The sequence below is a fragment of the Athene noctua genome, chromosome 31 (genome assembly GCF_965140245.1).
Source record: "Athene noctua chromosome 31, bAthNoc1.hap1.1, whole genome shotgun sequence".
NCBI lineage: Eukaryota > Metazoa > Chordata > Aves > Strigiformes > Strigidae > Athene > Athene noctua.
This window is the reverse complement of record NC_134067.1, coordinates 1,864,968-1,888,645: the sequence shown is the minus strand read 5'-3', so window position 1 is coordinate 1,888,645 and position 23,678 is coordinate 1,864,968. Positions and strand designations below refer to the sequence as shown.

Here is a 23,678-nt window from a genome sequence, read left to right as displayed (position 1 = left end):
CCCCCAGGGCTCGGGGGGGGCCCCAGGGTCGCGGGACCCCGCTTGGGGGATCCGGGGGGGCTGGCGGGCCTGAGGGAGCAGCGGAGTGTGAGGGCATGGGGCTGCGTGGGGCCTGGGGGGCTGCAGGGGCAGCCCCGGGGGCTGAGGGAAGCCCGGGGGGGGCCCCGAGGGCGGCCAGGGCCGAGTGCTCCCCCCAGCACCCCGGCGCCGTCGTCTCTGTGAGGGGTCCGGCTCCTCGATGCCCCATTGGAGGAGAGAGCTGCCCGTCTCTCGCTCTTCACCAACCACGGTTCGGCGGAGGCGGAGTTTCGGGAGCTGCCACACGTTATTGGCTGCTGGGCGCTCTCCCCCCTGCGGGAGGGGCCGTTGGTAACACCCGCCCCGGGAGGTGGGACTCGCGATGTCAATCATGGACGCTCCTCCTTCTCATTGCACCCTGTCCCCGCCCCGCCTAGGCGGGGTCTTCGCTGCCTCCCGTTACGCCATTGGCTCTCGCTGGCCCAGAGGGCGGGGCGGGGCGGGTCGCCCTCGGGTCATGTGAATGGGCGGTCACATGACCGTGCCCGCGGGCGCGATGGCGGTGCCGGGGGCGGCGGCGCTGCTGCTGCTCCTCGGAACGGCCGCGGGCTGCGGGTACCAGGTGGGGCGGGGAGAGACCTGGGGACACTGGGAGGCACTGGGGACACTGGGAGGGACTGAGGGAACCGAGAGAGGCTGGGAGCACTGGGGAAGAGCGGACTGGGAGAGACTGGGGGAACTGGGAAGTTGGGAGAGATTGTGATGGGGGAATTGGGAGCCCAGGAGAGACTCGGGGGGTGACTGGGAGGAGCTGTGGTGGGGGAGGCTGGGCTGAGAGAGCTGGGGTACTGGGAGAGACTGAGGAGAAGTGGGGAAACGTGAATGGGGCAGCCTGGCTGGGACTGGGCGAACTGGGAGGGAGCAGCGGGGGACAGGGAGAGGGAAACTGGGATGGTTTGGGTCTGGGGAATGGGAAGGGTTTGGGGTCTGGAATGGGGAGCACTGGGGAGAGGCTGGGATGGGGGGGCCTAGGGGAAGAAGAGGAGTATTTGGGGTGCAGCCAGACAGTGAGAGTCACGTGCCCCAGCTGGGCTGTCACTGGGGGGGGACATCCGGACATCCTGTGTCGTCCCCCCCCGCCCCAGGGCCTCCTGGGTGCTGGTTTTGAGCAGGCGTTTACACCCTCCTCCACAACCCAGCGGCTTTCTCCGGAAACAGTTGGGGGGGGGGGGGGGGGGGTGTGTTGGGGGGAGACATGGGGTGTGGGCACAGCCCCGTACGAGCCCCCAGAGACTCCACTCGTGCCCGCAGTCGTGTCCGCCCACACGCCCCGACCTCCTCAACGTGCACCTGGTGCCCCACACGCACGATGACGTGGGCTGGCTCAAGACGGTGGAGCAGTACTTCTACGGAGGTGGGTGACCCCCCCGCCGCGGGGAGGGGGGGGCTGGTCCCGGGGGGGGCGGTGACGTCCCCAAGGCCACCGCAGCGCCTGCCGGGACGGGGCGACGCTCCAAGGCCACTGCGGGGGCAGAGGGACAACAAGTGCCAGAGATGGAGCCTGCAGCCTGGGGGGGGGGGGGGTCAGCTTGGGATCAAGGGACGTTTGTCCCCCCCTTGGGACGGGGACAGGACCCCGCTTTCCGCCTGTTGTCCCCAGCGTGGTGTGTGACCCCTCTTTGCCTCTTGGTTTTGCCCCATGGGACCCCTGGACCTCCTGTGTCCCCCCCTCCCTGTCCCCTGGATGTTTCTGTCCCCCTCCCCTCGTTCTCCCCCACATCCCCTGGATGTTGCTGTGGCCTTGTGTCCCCCCACAATCCCTGGATGTCACCTGTGTCCCCACGGATGTTACCACGAACCTGTGGCCCCCCCCCGAGCCTGTTACGGTGCTGCTGGGTGACCCCCCCCGTCCCGGTTGCCCCCGTCAGTGCATAACGAGGTGCAGCATGCGGGGGTGCAGTACATCCTGGACTCGGTGGTGGCCCAGCTGGTGGCCGACCCCTCCCGTCGCTTCATCTACGCCGAGGTGGCCTTCCTGGCCCGCTGGTGGCGGCAGCAGGACGAGGCCACACGCCGCACCGTGCGCCAGCTCGTCGAGCAGGGTGTGTGTGGGGGGGGTGTCCCCAGAGGGGGATGTGGGTGGGGTCACACAGGGATGAGGGGAGGGGTGCTGAGGTGTCCCTGAGAGTCATGAGGGACACACAGGGATGTAGGGGTGGAATTGGGGTGTCTCTTGGGGGACACAGGCACGTGGGGGTGGAATTGGGGTGTCTCTTGGGGGACAGAGGGACGTGGGGGGTAGAATTGGGGTGTCCTTGGTGACACACAGGGACACGGGGGTAGAATTGGGGTGTCCTTGGTGACACACAGGGACACGGGGGTGGAATTGGGGTGTCCTTGGTGACACACAGGGACACGGGGGTGGAATTGGGGTGTCCTTGGTGACACACAGGGACACGGGGGTGGAATTGGGGTGTCCTTGGTGACACACAGGGACATGGGGGTGGAATTGGGGTGTCCTTGGTGGGCAGGAATGAGGGGGGTCAATGACTGGGGTGTTCCTTGGAGGATGGGGGGGGTGCTGGGGTGTTATGGGGGGACAGGGACTGCGGGGATGGGGACTGGGGTGTCCCTACAGGGACTTAGGGCGGGTATTGGGGTGTCCCCAGCGAGGCAGAAATACAGGAGCTGCATAGGGACGGGGGGGGAACTGGGGTGTCCCTGGGTTGTGATGGGCACGGGGGGGGCGGGGGGTGCATGGGGATGCGCCTCTGAGGGGGCACAGAGGCCTGGGGCGAGGCTGGGGAGCCTGGGGTGCCCCTGAGGGCCTCGGGGTGCTGCTGGCCTGAGGTGCTGTGTGTCCCTGAGTGCCCCCCCCGTCCCCGCAGGGCGCCTGGAGCTTGTGGGGGGGGGCTGGTGCATGAGCGACGAGGCGGCCGCCCACTACGGCCCCGCCATCGAGCAGCTGGCGCTGGGCCGCCGGTTCCTGCGCCGGGAGCTGGGGGCCTGCGGCACCCCCCGCGTGGCCTGGCAGATCGACCCCTTCGGGCACTCCCGCCAGCTGGCCGCCATCTTCGCCCAGGTGGGAGCCCCCCCCCACACCCTCAGCCCTTCCCCCAGAGCTCCGCGGGGCACCCCAGTGTCCAGGCTGAGCCCCCGCTCCCCGCAGATGGGCTACGACGGGCTCTTCGTGGGGCGCGTGGACCACCAGGACAAGGCGAGGCGGGAGCAGCTGCGGGAGATGGAGCTGCTGTGGCGGGCGAGCGGGAGCCTCCCCCCCCCGGCCGCCGACCTCTTCACTGGTGGGACGGGGCTGGGGGTGCCTCGGGTTGTGCCCCCCGCCTCCCCGAGCCCTTCCTGGGGGCTGGCCCTGCCCTGGGGTGCCGCGCTGAGCGTTGCCCTCCCCTGTCCCCCCTCCCGGTGTCCCTCTGTCCCCTCCGTTCTCAGGGTCCCCTCCTGGATTTCTTGTCCCCAGGGTCGACCCCATTCTCCATCCAGCTGACCCCAACCCTGCCCCCTGCCCAGCTGCCCCGTCCCCAGGCTGATGCGGGGGGTGTGGGGGGGCGGTGACTGTCCCCAGGTGTCCTCCCCAACGTCTACAACCCGCCGTCGGGGTTCTGCTGGGACCAGCTCTGCTCCGACCCCCCCGTGGTGGACGAGGACAGCGAGGAGAACAACGTGGACAGCGTCGTCTCCTCCTTCCTGCAGATCGCCAACGCTCAGGTGGGTGCCCCCGGGTGCTGGGGTGCTCCCTGGGTCCGGGACACCGGCGTTTCCCCCACCTCGACCCGAGATGGGGGGGTGCTGACCTCTCCTGCCCCCCCCTCCCCACAGGCCGAGCGCTACCGCACCAACCACATCATCATGACGATGGGCTCCGACTTCCACTACGAGAACGCCAACCTCTGGTTCAAAAACATGGACAAGCTCATCGCCCATGTCAACGCCCGGGTGAGTGGGGTCCCCCCTGTGACCCCCACCCTGTATCCCCGCTATCTGCTGCCCCCTCTCAGCCTCATCCCTCTCCCCCCACCCCATTTTTTTCCAGCAAGCCAACGGCAGCCGCGTCCACGTTCTTTACTCCACCCCGTCCTGTTACCTCTGGGAGCTGCACCAGGCCAACCTCTCCTGGTGAGGCGGGGAGGGGGGGCACTGAGGGGGGACCCCAGGCGTTTGGGGGGGACAGACAGACAGACAGGCGTGGTTTTCCCCGCAGGTCCCTGAAGACAGACGACTTCTTTCCCTACGCAGACGGCCCCCACCAGTTCTGGACGGGTTATTTCACCAGCCGACCCGCTTTCAAACGCTACGAGCGCCTCAGCAATAACTTCCTCCAGGTGGGATGGTGGCCTGGTCACCGGGGTGTCCCCTCCCAGCCGATGATGGGGTCCCCCGTCCCTCCCCCTGACTCCCCCCGCCCCTCCCGGCAGATCTGCAGCCAGCTGGAGGCTTTGGCAGGGCGGGCCGCGCGGGAGGGTCCCTACGGGCCTGGGGACAGCTCTGTGCTCCGTAAGTACCGATGTGGGGCCCTTGGATACCCCCTCCGGACCCCCCTGACACCCCCTTTGCCCCCCTCCCCGGCAGGTGAAGCCGTGGCTGTGGCTCAGCACCACGACGCTGTGACCGGCACCGAGAAGCAGCACGTGGCCGACGACTACGCCAGGCAGCTGGCGGCGGGGTGGGAGAGCTGCCAGGTAGGGCCCCGCCGCCTGTTTTTGGGGGGACAGACGGGATTCAGGGAGTGCAGGGCTGGGGGTGAACCAGCATCAGGTCTGTGGGGCAAACTGGTGTCTGGGGGTGGTGAACTGGTGTCTGGGGGGGACAGGAGCTGGTGGGCATTTTGGGGATGAGCCACTGAGCCTGGCCAGTGTTTTGGGGACAAGCTGGGACCTGGGCGGCCAGAGGACAGGAGCTGGTGGCCACGGCCAGGGGGGGATGAGCCCGTCGTTCCTGGCTGCACTGTGACCGTGTCCCCTCCCTGGGTCGTGGCAGCTCCTGGTCGCCAACGCCCTGGCCAGCCTCAGCGGCAGCAAAGAGAACTTCGTCTTCTGCAACGCCCTCAACATCAGTGTCTGTCCCCTGACGGAGGCAGCCGGTCGTGTGAGCACCTCGGCGGGGGTCTGGGGGGTCGTGGGGGTGTCTGGGGGGTCCGCGGGGCTGAAGCTCTCTGTCCTTCTGTCCTCCAGTTCACCGTCACCCTCTACAACCCCCTGGGCCACCATGTCTCCTGGCCCATCCGGCTGCCGGTCAATGGGGCGTCCTACACAGTGGTGGACCCCCAGGGCCAGCCCGTGACCAGCGAGGTGAGCCCAGGCCAGCTCCTGTGCCCCCCCACCCCACCCCCTGCCCGCACGTGGCCCCCCCTGATCCTCCCTGCCCGTCCCCAGGTCGTCCCCGTCTCCAACTTCACCCGCCAGCTGCGGGGGGACCGTGGCAGCGCCGCGCGGGAGCTCCTCTTCCAGGCCTCCGCGCCCCCCCTGGGCTTCAGCACCTTCACAGTCTCCCGGCTGAGCCGTGGGGACCCCCCCGCGCCCCCCGCCCGGACCCCAGTGTCGTCGCTGCCTCGGGAGATTCAGAATGAGGTACAGACCCGTGTTTCCCCCACTGGTTACGGGGCAGACGCAGTTTGGGTTGTTTCCTCACGGGGGCCTGGGGGCTGGAGCTGGTCCCTGCAGGGGAAAACCCACAGCCTTAAGCCCCCAGTGGAGTCACACCTCCGTTGGCCCAGTTAAACCAGTACTGGGGTGAAGGGAGGAGCTGGGAGCGTGGGAGGGGGCTGAGTGAGGTGCTCGACCCGCAGCACGTCCGGGTGCTCTTCGACCCCCTCACCGGGCACCTGAAGGAGATCCAGAACCTGGACAAGAGCATCTCGCTGCCCGTCTTCCAAAACTTCTACTGGTGAGCACTGGTGGGGCCTGGACACCCAGATCCCTCGTGTGGGACCTTCCTCCACCTCCTCCTCCTCTTCCCCAGGTACAACGCCAGCGTCGGCAATGATGAGAGCCCCCAGGCCTCGGGCGCCTACATCTTCCGCCCCAACAGCTCCGAGCCCATCCCTGTCTCCAAGCGGGTCTCCACATACCTGGTGAAGGTGGGTGGTGGGGACGGTGGCTCTGGGGGTGACCCCGGGTGCTGGGGATGTCCCCGGGGTGCTGAGCACCCCCCCACCTCCCTTGCAGAACGCGCTGGTGCAGGAGCTCTACCAGAACTTCTCCTCGTGGTGCTCCCAGGTGGTTCGGCTCCACGCGGGGCAGCCCTACGTGGAGCTGGAGTGGACCGTGGGGCCCATCCCCGTGGCGTGAGTTGGGGAGGGGTGAGGTGGGGCGCGGGGGGGCCTTCAGAGCCCCCAGCTCACCCCCCCACCTCTGGCAGGGATGGTTGGGGCAAGGAGATCATCAGCCGCTTCGAGACGCCACTGCAGACAGACGCCCGGTTCTACACCGACTCCAACGGGCGGCAGATCCTGGAGCGCAGGTCGGGGCTGGCCCGGGCACTTGTCATGGCCCCTGTGTCCCCCCCTCCCTGTAACTGGGCTCTGCCTCATCCCCCCCAGGCGTGACTACCGTCCCACATGGAACCTGAGCCAGTCAGAGCCCGTGGCGGGGAATTATTACCCCGTTAACACCCGCATCTTCATCAAGGTACTGGCTGTGGGGCAGTAGGAGGGAAACGGGGCTGAGGCCGGGGCAGCGCTCATCACACGTGTGACCCCCTTCCCTCCCCGCCCACAGGACAAGAAGTTCCAGCTGACGGTGCTGACCGACCGCTCGCAGGGTGGCAGCAGCATCTTCGACGGTTCCCTGGAGCTCATGGTGAGGGGACGCGGCGCGGCCGGTCCCCGGGGCGGGGGATGTGCCGGGATGTAACCGCCCTCCCCTCCAGGTCCACCGGCGGCTCCTGTACGACGACAACCGGGGCGTGGGGGAGCCGCTGGTTGAACTGGGAGCCAACAAGCAGGGACTGGTGGTCCGCGGCCGCCACCTCGTCCTCCTGGACACAGTGGAGTCGGCGGCCGAGCAGCACCGGCCGCTGGCGCAGGAGCTGGTCGTGGCGCCCTACGTGGTGCTGGCGCCCGGGGGGGGCCCCTCGTACGCCCGTGGCCTGCGGCAGGTGAGGTGGGCAGGGGGTGCCTGGGGAGCTGGGGGGGGGCTCCTGCTGTGTCCGCCCCCTGCCCCTCACCCTCTGCTCCCCAGTTCTCGGCGCTGCGGGGGGAGCTGCCCCCCAACATCCACCTGCTGACGCTGACACCCTGGGACGGCGGCGCCCTCCTGCTGCGCCTGGAGCACCAGTTTGAGAGGGGTGAGAGCACCAACGGCTCCCAGCCCGCCACCATCGACCTGCTGGTGAGCCGCAGCCGTGGGGCTGAGGGTGGGGCTGTGGGGTGGAGTGTGGGGCCGAGGGTGGGGCTGTGGGGCTGAGCCCAGCGCTGTGGGGCTGAGCCTGGCACTGTGGGGCCGAGTGTGGGGCTGTGAGCGTGGCCAGGAGCCAACCCCGTGGCTGGGCTCCCCCCTCCCCTGCCCAGGGCCACTTCCCCCGCCCCGGGGCCATCACTGACACGTTTCCCCCCCCAGAACCTTTTCTCGGCTTTCACCATCACCTCGGTGCAGGAAATGGCCCTGGGAGCCGACCTGCCCCTCAAGGACGTCTCCCGCCTGCTCTGGACCCCGCGAACAGGTACGGGGGGGGGTCTGAGGGGGCCCAGGGGGGGCCACCAGCCTCCCCTCGCTCCCTCCCATCTCCTCCCAGGTCCGGCCCAGCCCCGCCCAGTCCCCAGACTGGACCCGAGCCGGGTGACGCTGCAGCCCATGGAGATTCGGACCTTCCTGGCCACGGTGCAGTACACGGCGCCTGGGGCTGGCCCGGGGGGGCTGTGAGCAGCCCCAGCACAACTGGGGGGGGGGCTCTGCCTCCCCCCCCCAACCTCACAAGTGTATTAAAACCCATGAGACTTTTCTCAGGCGCCATTTAATTGGGGTAAGAGGCGGCGTCAGGGTGGGGGGGGCGCAGCTGGGGCCCCCCCCTCGTGTGAGTAGCAGCACTGGGCACCCAAAGAGCAGATTCCCTGGGGGGCAGGGAGGAGGAGGGGGGTGAGGGGCTGCCCCAGGGCCCCCCCCTGCCCCGGGGCTGCCCCAGGGCCCCCCCCTGCCCCGGAGCCCCCCACCCACCTCCTTGAAGCGTTTGCAAGGGAAGTTTTTCAGGCTGGTGCCGTCGTCCGTCCGCTCCGTCCGTTTGTTCTGGTGTCGCTTCCGTTTCTCCTGGAGGGAGGGAGAGATGCCGCCCCTGGGGGGGGAAGGCAGGGAGCTGTTTGGGGTGCAAGGGGGGTAGAAATTCTGCCTTCCCCCTCTCAAAAAAAAAAAGGGCAGAACAAGGGACCCTTCTCCCCTTTTTTAGCAGGTCCTGATCCTCCCTCCTGGCAAAAGGTGGGGGGAAACATTTTCGTCTTGCTTATTGGGAGGGGCGGCTGCTGGCAGCCCAACCCCATCATCAGACCCCCGAGAACCCCCCCCCGCCCCTACCCGGCCTTGGCCTTGGCCTTGGGACCCCAAAAGGCTTCAGGGTTTTCCGGGAACCGCTTCAAGCCCCGTTTTCTGGAGCTGGGGTTGGCGTCGTCACGGAGGGTGAAGGAAGCCTGGAGCCTGGAGGGGAAAAAGGTGGGGGGGGAAGTCAGATCCATCTTGGGGGCGTCAGGGAGGCCCCCCCAGCCCTGGGCCGGTTGCGGGGGGCTGCTGTGGGGCCGTACGTGGGCTCCACGGCGAGGATGCGGGAAGCCGGGCTGGTCTCAGCGAGCCGCTCACGTTTCACCGGGTGGATCTTGGCCTGGGGGAGATGAGGGGCGGGGGGGAGCGGTTTGTTGAGCTCAGCCCCAGTGATGAGGGGGGGCCGGGGGGGCTGTCCCTGAGCCCCCTCCTCACCCAGCAGCGCATGATGTCCCAGAGCACGGCGGGCGGTGCATCCGTCTTGACGGCGTTCTTGCAGGCGTGGGAGAGCGAGACGCGGTAGCCGGCGTGCAGGAGAGCGGACCTGGGGGGCAGCGGGGGGGCAGGAATGGATATTTGGGGTGCCCCAGGGGTTGGGGGGGGGTGATTTGGGGTGCCCCTACCTGAACTGCAGCAGCGAGGGGGTGTTGCAGTGGATGGTGCTGCTGAGGCTGTCGAGGGTGTAGTAGAGGGGGACGTCGCTGAGCTCCTGCCCCAGGGAGCAGCAGAGTCAACGCCAGCCCCAAAAATTGGGGGGGGGCGGCTTGGCCCTGCCTGAGCTCCAGGGGCCCTCTGTCCCCTCCCTGTCCCCTCCCTGTCACCTCAGTGATGACGCTGAGCATCCCCCGCATCCTCTCCGCGGTCTGGAACCGCCCCGGGCTGCTCTCCAGCGCCGCCAGCACCCGCTCCACGAAGGCCGGGTCGTGCAGGGGCTCAGCCCACATGGGGCCACCCAGCTGAGGGTGGGGGGGACACAGGGAGGGTGGGGGGTCAGTGCTGGCGCGGGGGTGTCACTGAGGGGACGGGGGACAGCGGGATGTGCACCCACCTGGTGCCGCTGCTGGCAGAACTCACAGGTGGGACCCACAGGTGGCCCTGTAGCTGCCCCATATTTGAAGCTGGAAGGGGAAAGCTGAGGTGTGAGCAGCCCCCCCGTCCTCCCAGCCCCCCCCCCCCCGCCCAGCCCAGCCCCACCGTACCCGGTGCCGTGGGTCGTGACTTTGCCCAGGCGCTGGAGGTGGTGGGTGCCGCAGCCCACGCAGTGGTACACCAGCGCCTGCTTGCTGCCAGGACAAGGAGGGGTCAGGGGCAAGGGGAGGGCACAGAAACCCCCCCCATGGCCCCCCCCGTGTTATGTGTGTGACCCCCCCTTCACCTGGCCGAGGCCTTCACCTTCGCCTGCCCCGTGAAGACCCGCACGAAAACCCGGACGTAGAAGTCGGCGCTGACGGAGAGCAGCGGCACGATGAAGCGCTGGTAGCAGTTGGCGCGACTGTCCAGGCTGTGCAGGATGATCCGGAGGGCCTGGGGGGGCAAACAGGATGGCCCTGACCCGCTGCCCCCACCCCCCCGTTGCTGGCGGGAGCGGGGCTGGTCCCGGGGCCCCCCCACCCCCGAGCACTCACCATCTCGTGGCAGAACTTGCCCTTGAGGGACACGGCCCCGTATTTGCTGTAGCAGGTCTCGGCGCTGTTCCCCGCCATCACGCCCATGTCCGTGCAGGTGACACAGAGTAGCCCTGGGCACAGGCGGGGGGGTGTTGGGATGGACCCAGGTATTGGGGACCCCCCCCACACACACACACACCCCCTCCCTGCCACTCACCTCCCTCGCTCACAGCCTGCACCGCGGCGTCCAGGAAGGGCGCGGGGCTGCCGTAGGGGTCCAGGTCGATCACGTCGAAGGGCTCCCTGTCCGCCTTGCACTGGTACATCACCATCCTGGGGCGGGGGGAAATGGGGGGGCCCCAGAGCAACGGGGATCCCAATCAGCCCCCTCGCTGCCCCAGATGTGCCCTGTCCCCCCCAAACCCCACAGCAACCAACGCCTCTGCCCAGTGCGCACTGAGAGGGGCTGGTGGGGTCCTCCCAAACCAGCCCCACCTTGGCGCTGCGTCCCCCGGGGCAGGGGGACAGGGTGGCCCCTAATAACCACCCCCGTGGGGACACTGGGACCAGTTTGGGGGCCCCCCAGTACAGGGGGAAAACCCCAGCAAGGCCGCCGAGGTGGTTGGGGCCACGCACAGGGTGGCCCAAGGGTGGAGGACCCCCGCAAGGCTTCAGGGTGGGCTGCTGGGGCGCAGCGGAGAGGAGGGGGTACCTGGCGTCAGCCATGCGGGGGGTGACCAGGTCCCCCACCCCGTTGAAGGCCACGTTGCGGTTCATCAGCTCCACGGCCCGGGCCGAGAAGTCGTTGGCCACCACGGCCTGTAGCCCCGGCACCTCCTTGGCGAAGCGGATGGAGCGGAGCCCCGAGGCCGCCAGCGCCTCCAGCACCCGCAGCCCTCCCTGCGGGGAGAGGGTGACGCCGATGGGGGCTCGGGGAGGGCGGTGTGTGTGGTGGCCCCCCAGCACCTTCCCGCAGTGCCCCCCCCTCCCAGCACCTCGCACACTTCTCCTGGCTTCACCATCCGCGGGGCCTCGGGGCCGTCGGGCGCTGGCGCGGGGTCACCGTCCCCGTTCTCTGGGGGTTGGGGGCTGCCCGTGTCTGTCTTCTCCCCAGGGAGGGTGACTGGAAAAGGGGGGGGGTGTGTGGTGGCAGAGTCATGGGGACCCCCGAGAATGGGGCCCAGGGGATGGGGACCCCGAGTTGGTACCTACCCCGGATCCCCTTCGGCTGCAGCTGGAGCCGAGCGAACTCCGTCATGACGGCGCAGCTGGGGGGGACACGGCGTCAGGGACACTGCTGGGGGGGACACAGGGGACAGGACCCCCTGTAGTCCCCCTGGGACACCCCAGAGCTCCCCTTGATTCTTCCAGGACAGCCTAGAGCCCCCCGTGATTCTCCCAGGTCACCTCAGAGAAGCCCCCCCCGCCCCCCCCAATCCTCCCAGGACACCCCAGAGTCCCTCCTGATCCTCCCAGGACGTGCCAGAGCCCCCCCCCCGATTCTCCCAGGACACTCAGAACCACCTGAGACACTCCAGAGCCCCCCCCCAATCCTTCCTGGACAGCCCAGAGCCTCCTGGGACAAGCCCATGGCACCCCGCGACCCTCCTGGAACATCCCAGAGCTCCCCCCAAGACCCCGCAGGACAACCCCGAGCCCCCCCCCGGGCCCCCCCGCCAGCCCCGCTCACGTCAGGTCGCGGTTGAAGCCCTGCACGGGGTTGTAGAAAACCTCGTTGGCGCTGGGGAAGAGGATGGTGGCTCGGCCCTCGGAGATCAGCGTCTCGCCGGCCCCGGGGGGCCCCTCCGCGCCCGGGGGAGGGCCGGAGCCGTTAGGGGAGGCCCCGTCCATGGCGGGGGGAGCGCGGGGGGGGCCCGGGTAGGATCTGCGAAGGGTCTTGAAAGCGGCCGCTGCGGGGGGGGGGTGTGGGGGGTGTTAGTGCTGGAGCAGCTCTGGGGGAGACGGGGCGGTTTTGGGGGGGGGGGGACGGGGGGGAGCCCTAAAAGCGGGAGCAAGAGGCGAGGAATGCGGGAGGGGACGGGCCCCCCCGCCGGGGGAAGGGGGCAGCGGGGTTGAGGCGAGAACACTCGGAGCCCCCCGAGGTGCCGGGGCGGGGTCTGACCCCCCCAGGCGGGACCGAAGGGGGCACAGACACCCCTCCCCCCCCCCAACACGTGGCGCGGGACAAAGCCGAGCGCCCCCAAACCCCGCACGTGCCCCGCCAGGCCCCGCCCCCTGCAGGCCCCGCCCCCTGCAGGCCCCGCCCCCGCCGGTCCCCGCCGCTCACCCGCCCGCGCCGCCCCGCGCATCCTCCGCACCGCCCCTCACATGGGCGCCGCCATGTTGCGGCGGGCGGACCGCGGTCACGTGACAGTCCCCCCCCCCCCCCCCCGCGGCGGACGGCGCCCGCGAAGGCCAAGAAATGCTCCGCCCGCCCCGAAACGCGGCCGGGAAACCCGATCCCGTGGAGGCGGCGGTGGTGGGGAGCATTCCAGGGGACAGATCCCGGCCCGATCCGCTCGGGATCCGCCCGGGGGGGCCCAAGTGATCCCGCGGGGGGGGGCGCAGGGGTACCCGCGGCTCTGCGCGTCCGCGGCGGGCGGGGGGCGGCGCGGGGGGGGCCGCTCGGCGCTCGGCTGGCCGGGCCTGCGGCGCGGCGCGGCGGCTGCGCATGCGCGGGGGGCGCGCCGGGCCGTGCGGCGCTCGGCTGATCGCGCCTGCCGCACAATGAATGGCCGCTGAGCGTGGCGGGGACGGGGACGGGCACCGGCAGCGGCACCGGGAGCGGCCGGAGCCGCAGCGCAGCTCCCTCCCGGCCTCCGGTAAGGCGGGGACCCCCCCTGCGGTACCGGCACTTTCTCCGTCTCCCCCTCCCCGGCTTTCCCCCCCCTCCCCGCCCCCAGGCCGCGGCCCCTCCACTCCCGGGCCTGTTTCCCCTCCTCACCCCTCCCCCGCCGCTCCTCCGGGCCTGCGGTACCTTCCCCCCCTCCCCCGGGGTTGGGGATCCCCCCGCGCCCCCCCCCCCGCTCCCCCTAATTCCCGTGGGAAGGAGCTGTGTCCCGTGCCCCCCCGCAGCACTGGGGGTCCCCTCTGCCTCCCTCCCCTCGCCGTGTTTTTGGGTCCTCCCGCTCCCCCCTCGGCACTGGGGTGTTTCCCGATTCCTCCCCCCAAAATTTGGGGTCACCCAGTTGCCTCCCCCAGGCTGGGGGATCCTCCCCATTGCCCCCTTCTGAGGGCTCGTGGGTCCCCCACCGTCCCACCCCCAAGAACTGGGCGTCCCCTCTGTCCCCGTTTCTGGGAGTGGGGGCCCTCCTGCCAGCCCGCCCCCCCCCCTCCACCTTCCCCTGCCCTGAGACGAGGAAACCTCCTTCTCCCCGGAATCGGGGGGGGTGTGTGTGTCCATGTGCCCCCCGAGTGCTGGGGACCCCCCACCCCCTTCAAGGAGTAGGATCCCGCTTAAACTGCGATCGTGTGTGTGTGTCCCCCGCCACCCCTAAATGCTGTGGGCCCCTCTGTCCTCCCCAGGCCGGGGGATCCCCCTGCCCCATCACCACCCCGCGGGGGGGTGCCCCATGTTTTTGAAGCCTGCTCCCCCTCAGGCTGGGACCCTGCTAGGCCTGGGGAACCCCTTGGCCGGAGCACCCCCATGTCCCCAGTCTTGGGGACCACTGAAAGTCCCCATGGCCAAGGCAGGGACCCCCCCCTCAGGCAGGGACCCCCCCACATACCACCCCAAAGGGGAAGCCACAACTTTGCTGCTGCGTCGCCCACCCCGTGTCCATGTGTCCATCTGGTGTTGCCACCTCCCACCCTCAGTCCCACTTCCCCGGTCTTAGGGGGCTCAGAGCCCCCAGGGACACCCCCAACTCTTGGGGCACCCCCACCCCTTAATCCGCCATTTGGGGATTTCTCCAGCCCGGTTTTTCAGGCCTCCCCGAACCAGGGTGGTGGGTTGTTCTTGGGGCTCTGGGGCAGACCCAGACTGGGGGGCTGTGGGGAGGGATGTGGGGTTCCCCTCCCAGATGAGCTCTGCTGCGGGGGGGGGGGGCGGGCACTGGACACCTGTGGGGCCACGTCTAACTCCTGTGCCTGGTCTGTTCCTCCTCCCTGCTCTGTGTCCGTCCCCGTCCCTGCCGGTGCCTCCCCATCTGTCCCCAACCCCCCTCCTCTGTCCCCATCCCCCTCACGTCTCCGCTGTCTGTCTGTCCCCGTGTCCCTGTTCTGCTCCTTGTCACTGCTGTGTCCCCCCATGTCCCTGCCTCGATCCACACATCCCTTGTGTTCCTACGCTGCTCCCTGTGTCCCACGTCTGCCCCCTTCCCTTTGTTCCTGTCCTCATGTCCCCCATGTCTGCCCCACTCCCTGTGCCCCTGTTCCTGCATGTCCCCCCTATCTGTCTCTCTCCTTATGTGTCCATGGTCCCTGTGTGCCCCCCGTCCCTATGTGTCCCCCATGTCTGCCCCACTCTCTTTGTCCCTGTTCTCACGTGTCCCCCACTTCCTGTGCCCCTGTCCCTACATGTCCCCCATGTCTGCCCCACTCCCTTTGTGCCCCTCCTCATGTATCCATCCCTCCTCTCCCTGGGTCTCTGTCCCTGCCCTGTGTCCCCCCGGTCCCCGCAGGCCCCCGTCGGCTCCCGCCATGGCTCAGACGTTGCAGATGGAGATCCCCAACTTCGGGAACAGCATCCTGGAGTGCCTGAACGAGCAGCGGCTGCAGGGGCTGTACTGCGACGTCTCGGTGGTGGTGAAGGGCCACGCGTTCAAGGCTCACCGGGCCGTGCTGGCCGCCAGCAGCTCCTACTTCCGGGACCTTTTCAACAGCAGCAAGAGCGCGGTGGTGGAGCTGCCGGCCGCCGTCCAGCCCCAGTCCTTCCAGCAGATCCTCAGCTTCTGCTACACGGGGCGGCTCAGCATGAACGTGGGCGACCAGTTCCTGCTGATGTACACCGCCGGCTTCCTGCAGATCCAGGAGATCATGGAGAAGGGGACTGAGTTCTTTCTCAAGGTCAGCTCGCCCAGCTGCGACTCGCAGGGGCTGCACGGCGAGGAGGCGCCTTCCTCCGAGCCCCAGAGCCCCGTGGCCCAGACCTCGGGGTGGCCCTCGGGTGCCGCAGCCCTGCCCCTGGTCTCGCGGGTGAAGACGGAGCAGGGTGAGCCCGACGGGGTGCAGTGCACCTTCGTGGTCAAGCGCCTCTGGGACGGCGGCCCCAAGGATGGTGCCGCCGGTGGCAATGGCAGCCGTAAGATGGCCAAATTCTCCGCGCCCGAGCCGGGCCGCCAACCGCAACCCCCAGCCCCGGCAGCGGCGGCGGCGGCAGCAGCGGCGCCCGGCCCCAGCGCAGCCGATCAGACCAGCCCCGGGGGAACGTCCAGCGCCTACACGAGCGACAGCCCCGGCTCCTACCACAACGAGGAGGATGAGGAGGAGGACGGGGGCGAGGAAGGCTCTGACGAGCAGTACCGCCAGATCTGCAACATGTACACCATGTACAGCATGATGAATGTAGGGCAGGCAGGTGAGGCCCTGCCCACCGGGACAGGGGGGCGTGGTCTGAAGGGTGACACTCACCGGGTGTGGCCTGCAGAGGCTCCACCTATTGGGTGAGGGCAGGTGGGAGGGGTGAATGTATGTGGAGGTGTGGTCATTTTTAGGTACCACCCACACGGGGGTGTGGCCAACCGGGGTCACAACCACGGGGTGTGGTTATCCAATGCACAGCAGGGGGTGTGGCCAAAGAGGTGTCATATGTGGGGATGTGGGTGTGGCCAAGCTGAGGGTCCGCCTCCAGGGGGTGTGTGGCTGTAAAGTTTCCATGCCCTGGGGGTGGAGCTAAAGGTGGAGGCTCTGCCCCGGGGGGGGGTCTACAGGTGGGGGTGGTTTCTGTCCCTGCCCCCCACCCCCCCAGGCGTGGCCACTGTTGGGGAGGGGCTGGGTAAAGCTCCACCCCCTTTGGGTGGGGCAGATCATGCAGGGAGGCGTGGCCTGGTGGGGCTCCACCCCCAGGCTCTAGTTATGGGGGGGAGCATGTGGCAGAGAATCGAGCTGTCACCACCCCCCTGCCCTCCCCCCCCATCTCTCCTTGCTGACGCCTCTGGGGCCCCCCCCGGGGTCAGGGCCCCTGCTGACCCCCCCGTGTGTGTGCGTGTCCCCCAGCTGCGGAGAAGGTGGAGGCGCTGCCGGACCAGGCCACCTCGGAGTCGCGCACCCGGGTGCGGGTGCGGCAGGATCTGGCCTCGCTGCCGGCCGAGCTCATCAACCAGATCGGCAACCGCTGCCACCCCAAGCTCTACGACGAGGGGGACCCTGCCGAGAAGCTGGAGCTCGTCACGGGTATGCCCAGGGGCTGCGGAGGGGGGGCTCTGGGGGCCACCCGGCCTTGCCCACACCCCCCCCAATGTGTGCGCGTGTGTGTGTCCCCCGCTCCAGGCACCAACGTCTACATCACGCGGGCGCAGCTGATGAACTGCCACGTCAGCGCGGGGACGCGGCACAAAGTCCTCCTGCGCCGGCTCCTGGCGTCCTTCTTCGACCGGTGAGCGGGGACAGGGCGCCCGGTTTGGGGGTCACACAGAGGTTGGGGGTGTGGCTGGACACCCAGGGTCTCACCCTGGGGTTTTTTTTGCCCCCTTCCTTCCCCCCCCCCCCCCCATTGCCAGCAACACCCTGGCCAACAGCTGCGGCACCGGCATCCGCTCGTCCACCAACGACCCCAGTCGGAAGCCGCTGGACAGCCGGGTCCTGCACGCGGTCAAGTGTGAGTGAGGGGACACGGCAGGGACGGGGGACACCCCGGGGTGTCGGGGGGGACACCCCAGGGGTGGGGGACCCCAGGGAAAGAGGAGCGGAGGAGCTGTAGAGATGGGGGGAGTGCAGGGTTGGGGGACTGAGAAGGGGATGGGGGAGACACCAGGGTGGGGGGACTCTGGAGAGGGGATGGGCAAGGGATAGGGGATGGGGGAGACCCCGTGGAAAGGGGGGGACTCCAGAGAGAGGGGATGCCAAAGCACAGGGGACACTCCAGGGAAAGGGACAACGTGAGGATAGGGGAGAGGGGGACCCCAGAGAGAGGACATACCAAGGGATAGGGAACAGGGGAGACCCCAGGGAGACGGGGGACACAAGGATAGGGGAGAGGGGACCCCAGGATTGGGGGCACCCCAGAGAGAGGGGATGCCGAGGAACAGGGGACGGGAGACCCAGGAAAGGGGGGGACACAGGGAGGGGGGGATGACAGGGGAGACCCCAGGGTTGAGGGAACCCCAGAGAGGGGGTGCTGGGGGAGACAGGGCAGACCCCAGGGCTGGGGGGGACCACGAGGACAGGTTTGTGTCCCCGAGACAGGGTGATGGCAGGCAGGGGGGTGGGTGCCCAGAGAGAGCTGTGCGTGACCCCGTCCCCGTGCGTCCCCCCGTGTCCCCCTCCCCAGTTTACTGCCAGAACTTCGCCCCCAACTTCAAGGAGAGCGAGATGAACGCCATCGCCGCCGACATGTGCACCAACGCCCGGCGCGTCGTGCGCAAGAGCTGGATGCCGAAGCTGAAGCTGCTGATGGCCGACGGCGACTCCTACACCTCCTTCATCAACGACACCGGCAAGCTGGAGCCCGACATCATGGGCCCCGAGCCGGCCTTTGAGGCCGGTGGCCACGAGGGCGAGGCGGGTGCCCCAGGGGAGGGTCTGCAGTGACACCCCCCCCCATCCCTGCACCCCAAACACTGGGGGGACTCCCCAGCCCCGGGTAGAGACCCCTGCCCCTGCCTGGGGGATGCCCGTGCTGGGTGGGGCCCTGTGACGGTGTAGGGACCCCCCCCCCCTCCAGGTGGGCACCCCCCGGGGGTAGGGACCCCCCCACACCCCAGGGTAGGGACCCCCCCCAGGGGCAGGGACCCACCCGGCAGGGCCCCGTGCTGCTGTGGGGGGTCTGGTCCCCTCCCCATAGAGTTTGGGGCTTTTGGAGGGGGGGGGGGGGTTTGGGGGGGCCGGGGGGGGTGCTGGGGTGCTGCTCGGCTCGGACTGTCCCTTCCGTGCCACCTCCTGCCCAGGCACAAGGTGACGAGGTCCCATGTCCCCTCCCCCAGGGGCCAGCGTCTCCCCTGGCCCGCCCCCCCCCCCACCTCGGGTGCCCTGTCTCACCTCTTGGGGTGGGGGGGGTGGGGGGGCCACATTTCCCCCAAGTCCCCTCCCCAGGGACGACGTTTCTCCAGGCACCCGTGTGGGTCCCCCGTGTCCCCGTCCCCCCCTCCCGGGGCTGCTGTCTCTGCAGGCAACCGCATGTGTCCCCCTCCCACCTCAGAGTGTCCCCCCCCTCCCCGGGGACTGGCATCTCTCTGGGCACCCCCCCGCCTTCACCCCAGTGTCGTCCCACCCCCCCCAAAAGTCCCGGCGTCTCCCCAGGCGCCTGCATGTGTCCTCCAGGTCCCCTGTGTCCCCCCCCGCCCCCGGGCCAGAGTCTCTCCAGGTGACCGTGTGTGTCCCCGTCCCCCCCCGGCCAGGTCCCTTGTCCTCGTGTCTCTGGGTGTCCCCTCCCACCCCCCCCATGCTGTCGTGTCCCCCCCCCGGGGTGGCATCTCCGGGCGTCTGTCCCCAGGCAACGGCACGTGTGTCCCCTCCCCCCGCACTGCCCAGGGGCCCCCTTTGTCCCCAGCTGTCCCCCCTCCCCCCCTGTGTGTTGTGTGTCCCCCCCCCGGCTGCACAGGGACACGGGGGAGGGGGCAGAGTTGAGCCCATATGTGCCCCCCCCCCTTCCCAAGATGGGGACGGGACCCCCCCACAGCATTAAAGGCCAACCCCCCCCTAAGGAGCAGTTCCCCCTCATTGCCCCCCCAGGAGTCTGCCCTCGGTGGGGGGGGGGACAACACGTGGTATTTGGGGGGGGGGGGGACGGGACAGGGACACCCTGGGAGCAGCCGGCTGAGGTGGACCCGGGGGGGGGCATGTGGGGACCCCACCTCTGCAGGGGGGGGTCTGCGATGGGGGGGGGTCACATGCACATGGACCACAGCTCTACCCCCCCCACCCCAGGGCTCTGCACCGGCTTCACCCCCAGGGGGAAACTGAGGCACCATTCAGCAGCTCCCCCCCGCCCCCCCCCCCCCCCCCCCCTTGAGTCCAGATGTGGGGGGGCTGGGAGGGAACCCCGCTGCTCTGTGTGTGTGTGTGTCCCGGCAGCCCCCCCCGGCAGCCCCCCCACCCCAACAGGTCTCCTGACGTTCGGTCAAGTGCCTTACCCGCCGCCCGCCCCGGGCCCCCAGCACGTCGCCACTAGCTCACCGCTCCGTGCCAAACCCCCCCGGCCCCCCCCGCGCCACGCCACGCCAGCCTCGGGGACACACACACACACACGGGGACCCCCCCACGCCTCCCCCTTCCTCGCACGCCACCCCCACCCTGGACGCCTGGGTTCTCCCCCCCCCCCCCCCCCTCCCCGTGGCTTCCCCTGTGTGATGAGTTGCACCGGTCTCAGCCCTGCGAGGGGGTCCCCGTTGTGGCCCCCCCCAACCCCCCCTCGGCCTCGTTGGCACTTGGCCACCCCCCTTTTTTTTTTTTTTTCTCCTTTTTTTTTTTTTTTTTTTCCCAAAAAAAGCTGTACAGAAAAGGGGAGCACGTGGCGGTGGCTCGGCAGCATGGACCCCACCCCCCCGGGCTTGTACCCCCCCCCCCCCCGCCCCGTGCCCCCCCCCGGGGCTGCCAGTGTCTGTCCTGTGCTATGAAGTGCCAAGACGCCCGTTCCTGGTGCCCCCCCGCCCCGTCCCCCCCCCGCGTCGCTGGAGAATTGCACATGAACTGCTGTACGAGAGCGGAGAGGGGCTGCAGAAATGTTAATAGTGATAAATAAAACACAGAGGTTTGTAACAGCCCCCGCCTGCGGCCTGCCGGGGGCAGGGAGGGGCTTGCACACGCGTGTGCACTGGGGAGGAGGCTTGTACATGTGTGTGCATGGGGGGGAGGGCTAAAGGGGCTGGGGAGCGGTGTGGGCTGTGTGCAGGGGGTTGGGGGGGGGCGGGTCGAGGCCAGGGCACACCCAGGCTTGGTGCTTGTGCAAGGGCAGTGTTCGTGCAAGGCTCTGGTGCACATGCAGGCCCGGCCCTTGGGCAAGGGCTGGCGGTTGTGTGATGGCAGTGTTTGTGCAAGGCCTCAGTCCATGCACAGGGCTGGTGCAAAGCACATTGTGCAAGGGGTGGTGCTTGTGCAAGGCCCTTGTGCATGCACAGGGGTGGCGCAGTGCACAGTGTCTGTGCAAGACCGGTGTTTGTGCAAGGCCCTGGGGCACATGTGGACACAGCACTCATGCAAGGGCCGGTGCTCGTGGGATGGCAGTGTTTGTGCATGGCCCTGGTGCACACACGGTGCAACGCACAGTGCCCATGCAAGGGCAGTGTTTGTGCAAGGCCCCGGTACGCACGTGGCCCCAGCATTCATGCAAGGGCTGGCGCTCGTATGACAGCAGTTTGTGCACGGGCAGTGTTTGTGCAAGGCCGTCGTGCACACGCAGGGCTGGTGCGACGCACAGGGCCCGTGCAAGGGCTGGTGCTTGTGCAAGGCCCCAGTGCACGTGCGGGCCCGGCCCTGGTGCAAGGGCTGGTGCGCGTGCAAGGCCGCGGTGCACGCGCAGACCCGGCGCTCGTGCAACGCTCGTGCAAGGCCGCGGCGCGCCAGAGGGGGCGGAGCTTCTCCTCTCCGGCAGCCCCCGCCCCCTGCCCTTATATGGGCAGGCGGAAGCGACTCTCCCCCCTTCGCCCCCCCCGCGCGGCCCCGCCCCCTTCCCCTTCCCGCCGTCACGGGCCCTTTTATAGTCATGGAAGCGGCGCGGGGGGGCCCAGCGTACCCCCCCCCCCCCGCTGCCCTGGGGGGGCGCGGGGACCCGCCCTCCCCCTCCGTGGGGGCGAGCAGCCCGATCCGGGGGGGCGCAGGGACCCCCCACCTCCTGTCCCCCCCCCCGGCCATTTCCGCCCCCCCGGCGCCGCCGAGCCGGGCTGAGCCGCCCCGGGGCCGGATGCGGCTCCGGGGGGGGGACGGGGGCGGCCCGGGGCGGGGGGGGCGGCGGTATAAGGGCCCGGCGCCGGGGGCGGCCCCGCCGCACTCCGCTCCCGGTGCCGCCATGGAGGAGGCGCAGCGGCTGCTGACGGTGTCGGTGTGGAAGCTCTACCGGTGCCGCCTGCAGCGCGGCGGCCTCCGCCTCCACCGGAGCCTCCAGCTCTCGCTGCTCGTCCGCGCCGCCCGGCACCGGTACCTGACCGCCCGCGCCGCCGCCGCCGGGCCGGGACCCGCCGCGGGGGGAACCCCCCCGGGAACGGCACCCGGGGACCCGCCGTGCGGACCGGACCCGGACCGCGGGGACCCCCCGAGCGCCCCGACCGAGGATCCCCGCAGCGCCCAGGACCGGCGGGCACCCCCAAACCGATCGACCCCGGACCCCCGCGGCGCCCAGGACCGGAGGGACCCTCCGAGCACCGCGACCGGGGACCCCCGCGGCGCCCAGGAGCGGGAGGACCCCCCGACCCCGGCCCCCCGCGGCGCCCCGGACCCCGCGAACCGGGACCACCCCCAGGACTCCCCGAGCCGGTACCGCGATCCGCCGAGCGCCCCGAGGCCGCCGCCCCCCCGGGACCCCCCGAGCGCTCCCGCCGCCGCGCCGCCGCCTGAGCCGCGACCCCCCGGAGCCCCCCCGGCGGCACGGACCGGGCGGAAGCGGCGGAGCAGCGGCTCGGCCGGGCCCGGGCCGGTGCCGGTACCGAGCAAACGGGCGCGGCTGGAGGCGGAGGAGCCGCCGCTCGCTCCGGGGCCGCCCGGCCGCTGCTCGGGGCCGCCCGCCGCCGCTTTCGGCCTCCTGGTCCGCGCTGTCGGGGCGTGCTGAGCCCCCCCGGGCCCCGGAGACCCCTCGGGATACGGAGGAGGGGGGGGCACGGAGACACCCACACGCCCCCCCGGGACACACGGAATCGGCACCGGGACCCCTCCGCGACATACGGACTCTAGGGGCCCCCGGTGGGCCCCCCCCGGTGACACCCGCCCCGCCGTGACGGACTTTCCTTGGTTGTGTCGTGCTGGGGGGGCTCCAGGCTGGCCCTGCCCCCCCTTGTCTCCCCCCCCCTCAGTTTTGTTTAATTATTATTTTGTTATTAAAATAAAAGCGTGGTTCTGTGCAGCTGCTGCCTCCGGGTGGCGGGGCGAGGGCTCGGGGGGGTCGCATCCCGTGAGCCGCGGGGGGGGGCGGCCGCTGTCTCCCCATGAAACCTCCCTCGACCCCGCCCCTCTCCGTTTGGGGGGCAGAGGGGTTTCCGGGGGCAGGGGGGGTGCCCGGTGGATCCTCTGATGGGTCGGGGGGGGCTCGCCCAAAACTTTGGCGGGGGGGAGCGGCGGTTGCCGGCGTGGGGGGGGGGTGGAGCCGATCGTCCTCCCCCCCCCCGCCGCGGCCAGGATACGGGGGCGACGGGGAATATCCGGCACCTGCCGCGGGGGCGGGGGGACCCCAACATCGCGGGAGCGGACCCGGGCGGGGGAAGCCCGCCCCCCCCCCCCCCCCCCCCGATTCCGGGAAGCTCCACGTGCTGCCCGCGCGGGGGTTGAGCCGGGGGGGGCGCAGGGCGGGCGCCCGGGTCCCCTGGAAGTCGGGGGGGGGGGTGTGGGTGGATTCCGGCCTAGCGGGGCGTCCCGCCGCCCGTCCCCGGGGCATCGCGCTCGGGGGGGTGCGGGGGGGCCTCGCCGGGGGCGCGTGGGTTCGCTCGGCCCGATCTTGACCCCCCCCCCCGCCACGCCAGGCCCAAACCGGCTGCCGCGGTCCCGCCGGGAGACCCCGCCCGGGATGCTGCAGGGGGGGGGCCCGTGTGTCCGCTCCTCCGTGTGTCTGTGTGTCCCCCCCCGCGTGTCCCCCGGTGCCCCGGGCGGGGCCGCGACGTTTCCTGGCTCCGCCGCTTCCTCGTTCCTGCGGGGGAGGGGTCGGGCGCCGGCGCGGCGGGGCCCCCCGGGGGTGCGAGGGCCGGGAAGGGGGGGACGAGCTGCCCAGGGACCCCCCCCGCCCCCCCCCCGTGTGTGTGTGTACCCGCCCCCCGCGGTGCCCGATCCCGGGAAGGAGCGAGAAGGGCTCGATCCAAAATTCCTCTTTTTTAATGGTTTCGTTTGTTTTGGGGTTTCGGGGGGGTTTTGTCTTTTTTTTTTTTTTTTTTTTTTTTTTTAATCTTTATTTCTGGTTTCGGTAACTCGGTTCATGCAATGGCGGCAGCCCCGGCCCTGCCGCCTCCGTGCCTCGGGCGGGGTGGGGGGGTGTCCGGCGGCGCCGGTGCCCGGCCCGGAGCGCCCCCCCCCCCGGGGGCTCCGCTTCCCGTTGCCCGCGGCCGGTTCCCTCCCCGGCGGCTCCTCCCGGCCCGGGGGGGCCGCGCCCGTGCAGGGCCGTGGGGCGGGGGGGTAGGAGCGAGGTGGGGTGGGGGGGTTGAGGGGGGGGTGGTGTCCCCGGGGCCGCCCCCCGCGGCGGCGGCGGCGGCTCCTCCAGATGATAAAACTCATCCATAGCCCCGGGAGCGGGCGGGGGGTGTTGGTGGTGGGGGGGGTGTTTGTCGTTCACCCCCCCCGCCGCGAT

At 70.2% G+C, this 23,678-nt stretch overlaps 4 protein-coding genes across 5 annotated transcripts; 3 read left to right on the top strand and 1 right to left on the bottom strand.

Moving 5' to 3' along the window:
* Positions 1-558: 558 nt before the first annotated feature.
* MAN2B1 (mannosidase alpha class 2B member 1) lies at positions 559-7,965 on the top strand. Its single transcript, XM_074929928.1, is given in 25 exon segments — positions 559-640; positions 1,330-1,432; positions 1,947-2,120; positions 2,907-3,100; positions 3,188-3,320; positions 3,599-3,741; positions 3,853-3,969; positions 4,067-4,149; positions 4,235-4,355; positions 4,449-4,527; positions 4,603-4,712; positions 5,011-5,118; positions 5,205-5,321; positions 5,406-5,541; positions 5,544-5,567; positions 5,769-5,916; positions 5,992-6,109; positions 6,198-6,316; positions 6,391-6,492; positions 6,572-6,659; positions 6,750-6,830; positions 6,901-7,118; positions 7,193-7,361; positions 7,590-7,692; positions 7,765-7,965. Coding segments are annotated over 25 exon segments (2,982 nt in total). The 5' UTR covers positions 559-574; the 3' UTR covers positions 7,893-7,965.
* A 2-nt stretch (positions 7,966-7,967) lies between these two features.
* On the bottom strand, positions 7,968-12,488 carry TRMT1 (tRNA methyltransferase 1). The gene is made up of 17 exons (XM_074929929.1): positions 12,390-12,488; positions 11,793-12,012; positions 11,315-11,370; positions 11,098-11,225; positions 10,815-11,002; positions 10,320-10,435; positions 10,121-10,233; positions 9,871-10,019; positions 9,695-9,778; positions 9,544-9,613; positions 9,317-9,451; positions 9,119-9,204; positions 8,931-9,039; positions 8,759-8,835; positions 8,535-8,654; positions 8,184-8,298; positions 7,968-8,080 (listed from the first exon to the last, which is right to left on the bottom strand). Exons 1-17 carry the CDS (start codon positions 12,409-12,411, stop codon positions 8,006-8,008), a joined length of 1,863 nt encoding a protein of 620 aa, XP_074786030.1. The 5' UTR covers positions 12,412-12,488; the 3' UTR covers positions 7,968-8,005.
* Positions 12,489-12,799: 311 nt separating this feature from the next.
* On the top strand, positions 12,800-19,631 carry NACC1 (nucleus accumbens associated 1). Of its 2 annotated transcripts, none has more exons than XM_074929922.1 (6): positions 12,800-12,924; positions 14,725-15,620; positions 16,259-16,435; positions 16,532-16,637; positions 16,762-16,859; positions 17,532-19,631. In XM_074929922.1, the coding sequence occupies exons 2-6, from the start codon at positions 14,744-14,746 to the stop codon at positions 17,789-17,791; spliced, it is 1,518 nt and encodes a 505-aa protein (XP_074786023.1). In that variant the 5' UTR covers positions 12,800-12,924; positions 14,725-14,743; the 3' UTR covers positions 17,792-19,631. The 2 variants fall into 2 exon arrangements, with proteins under 2 accessions (XP_074786023.1, XP_074786024.1); XM_074929923.1 differs by having other exon boundaries at positions 14,725-15,625; positions 16,267-16,435.
* Positions 19,632-21,012: 1,381 nt separating this feature from the next.
* On the top strand, positions 21,013-22,250 carry IER2 (immediate early response 2). The gene has a single exon (XM_074930100.1). The coding sequence runs from the start codon at positions 21,099-21,101 to the stop codon at positions 21,957-21,959; it is 861 nt and encodes a 286-aa protein (XP_074786201.1). The 5' UTR covers positions 21,013-21,098; the 3' UTR covers positions 21,960-22,250.
* Positions 22,251-23,678: the final 1,428 nt, after the last annotated feature.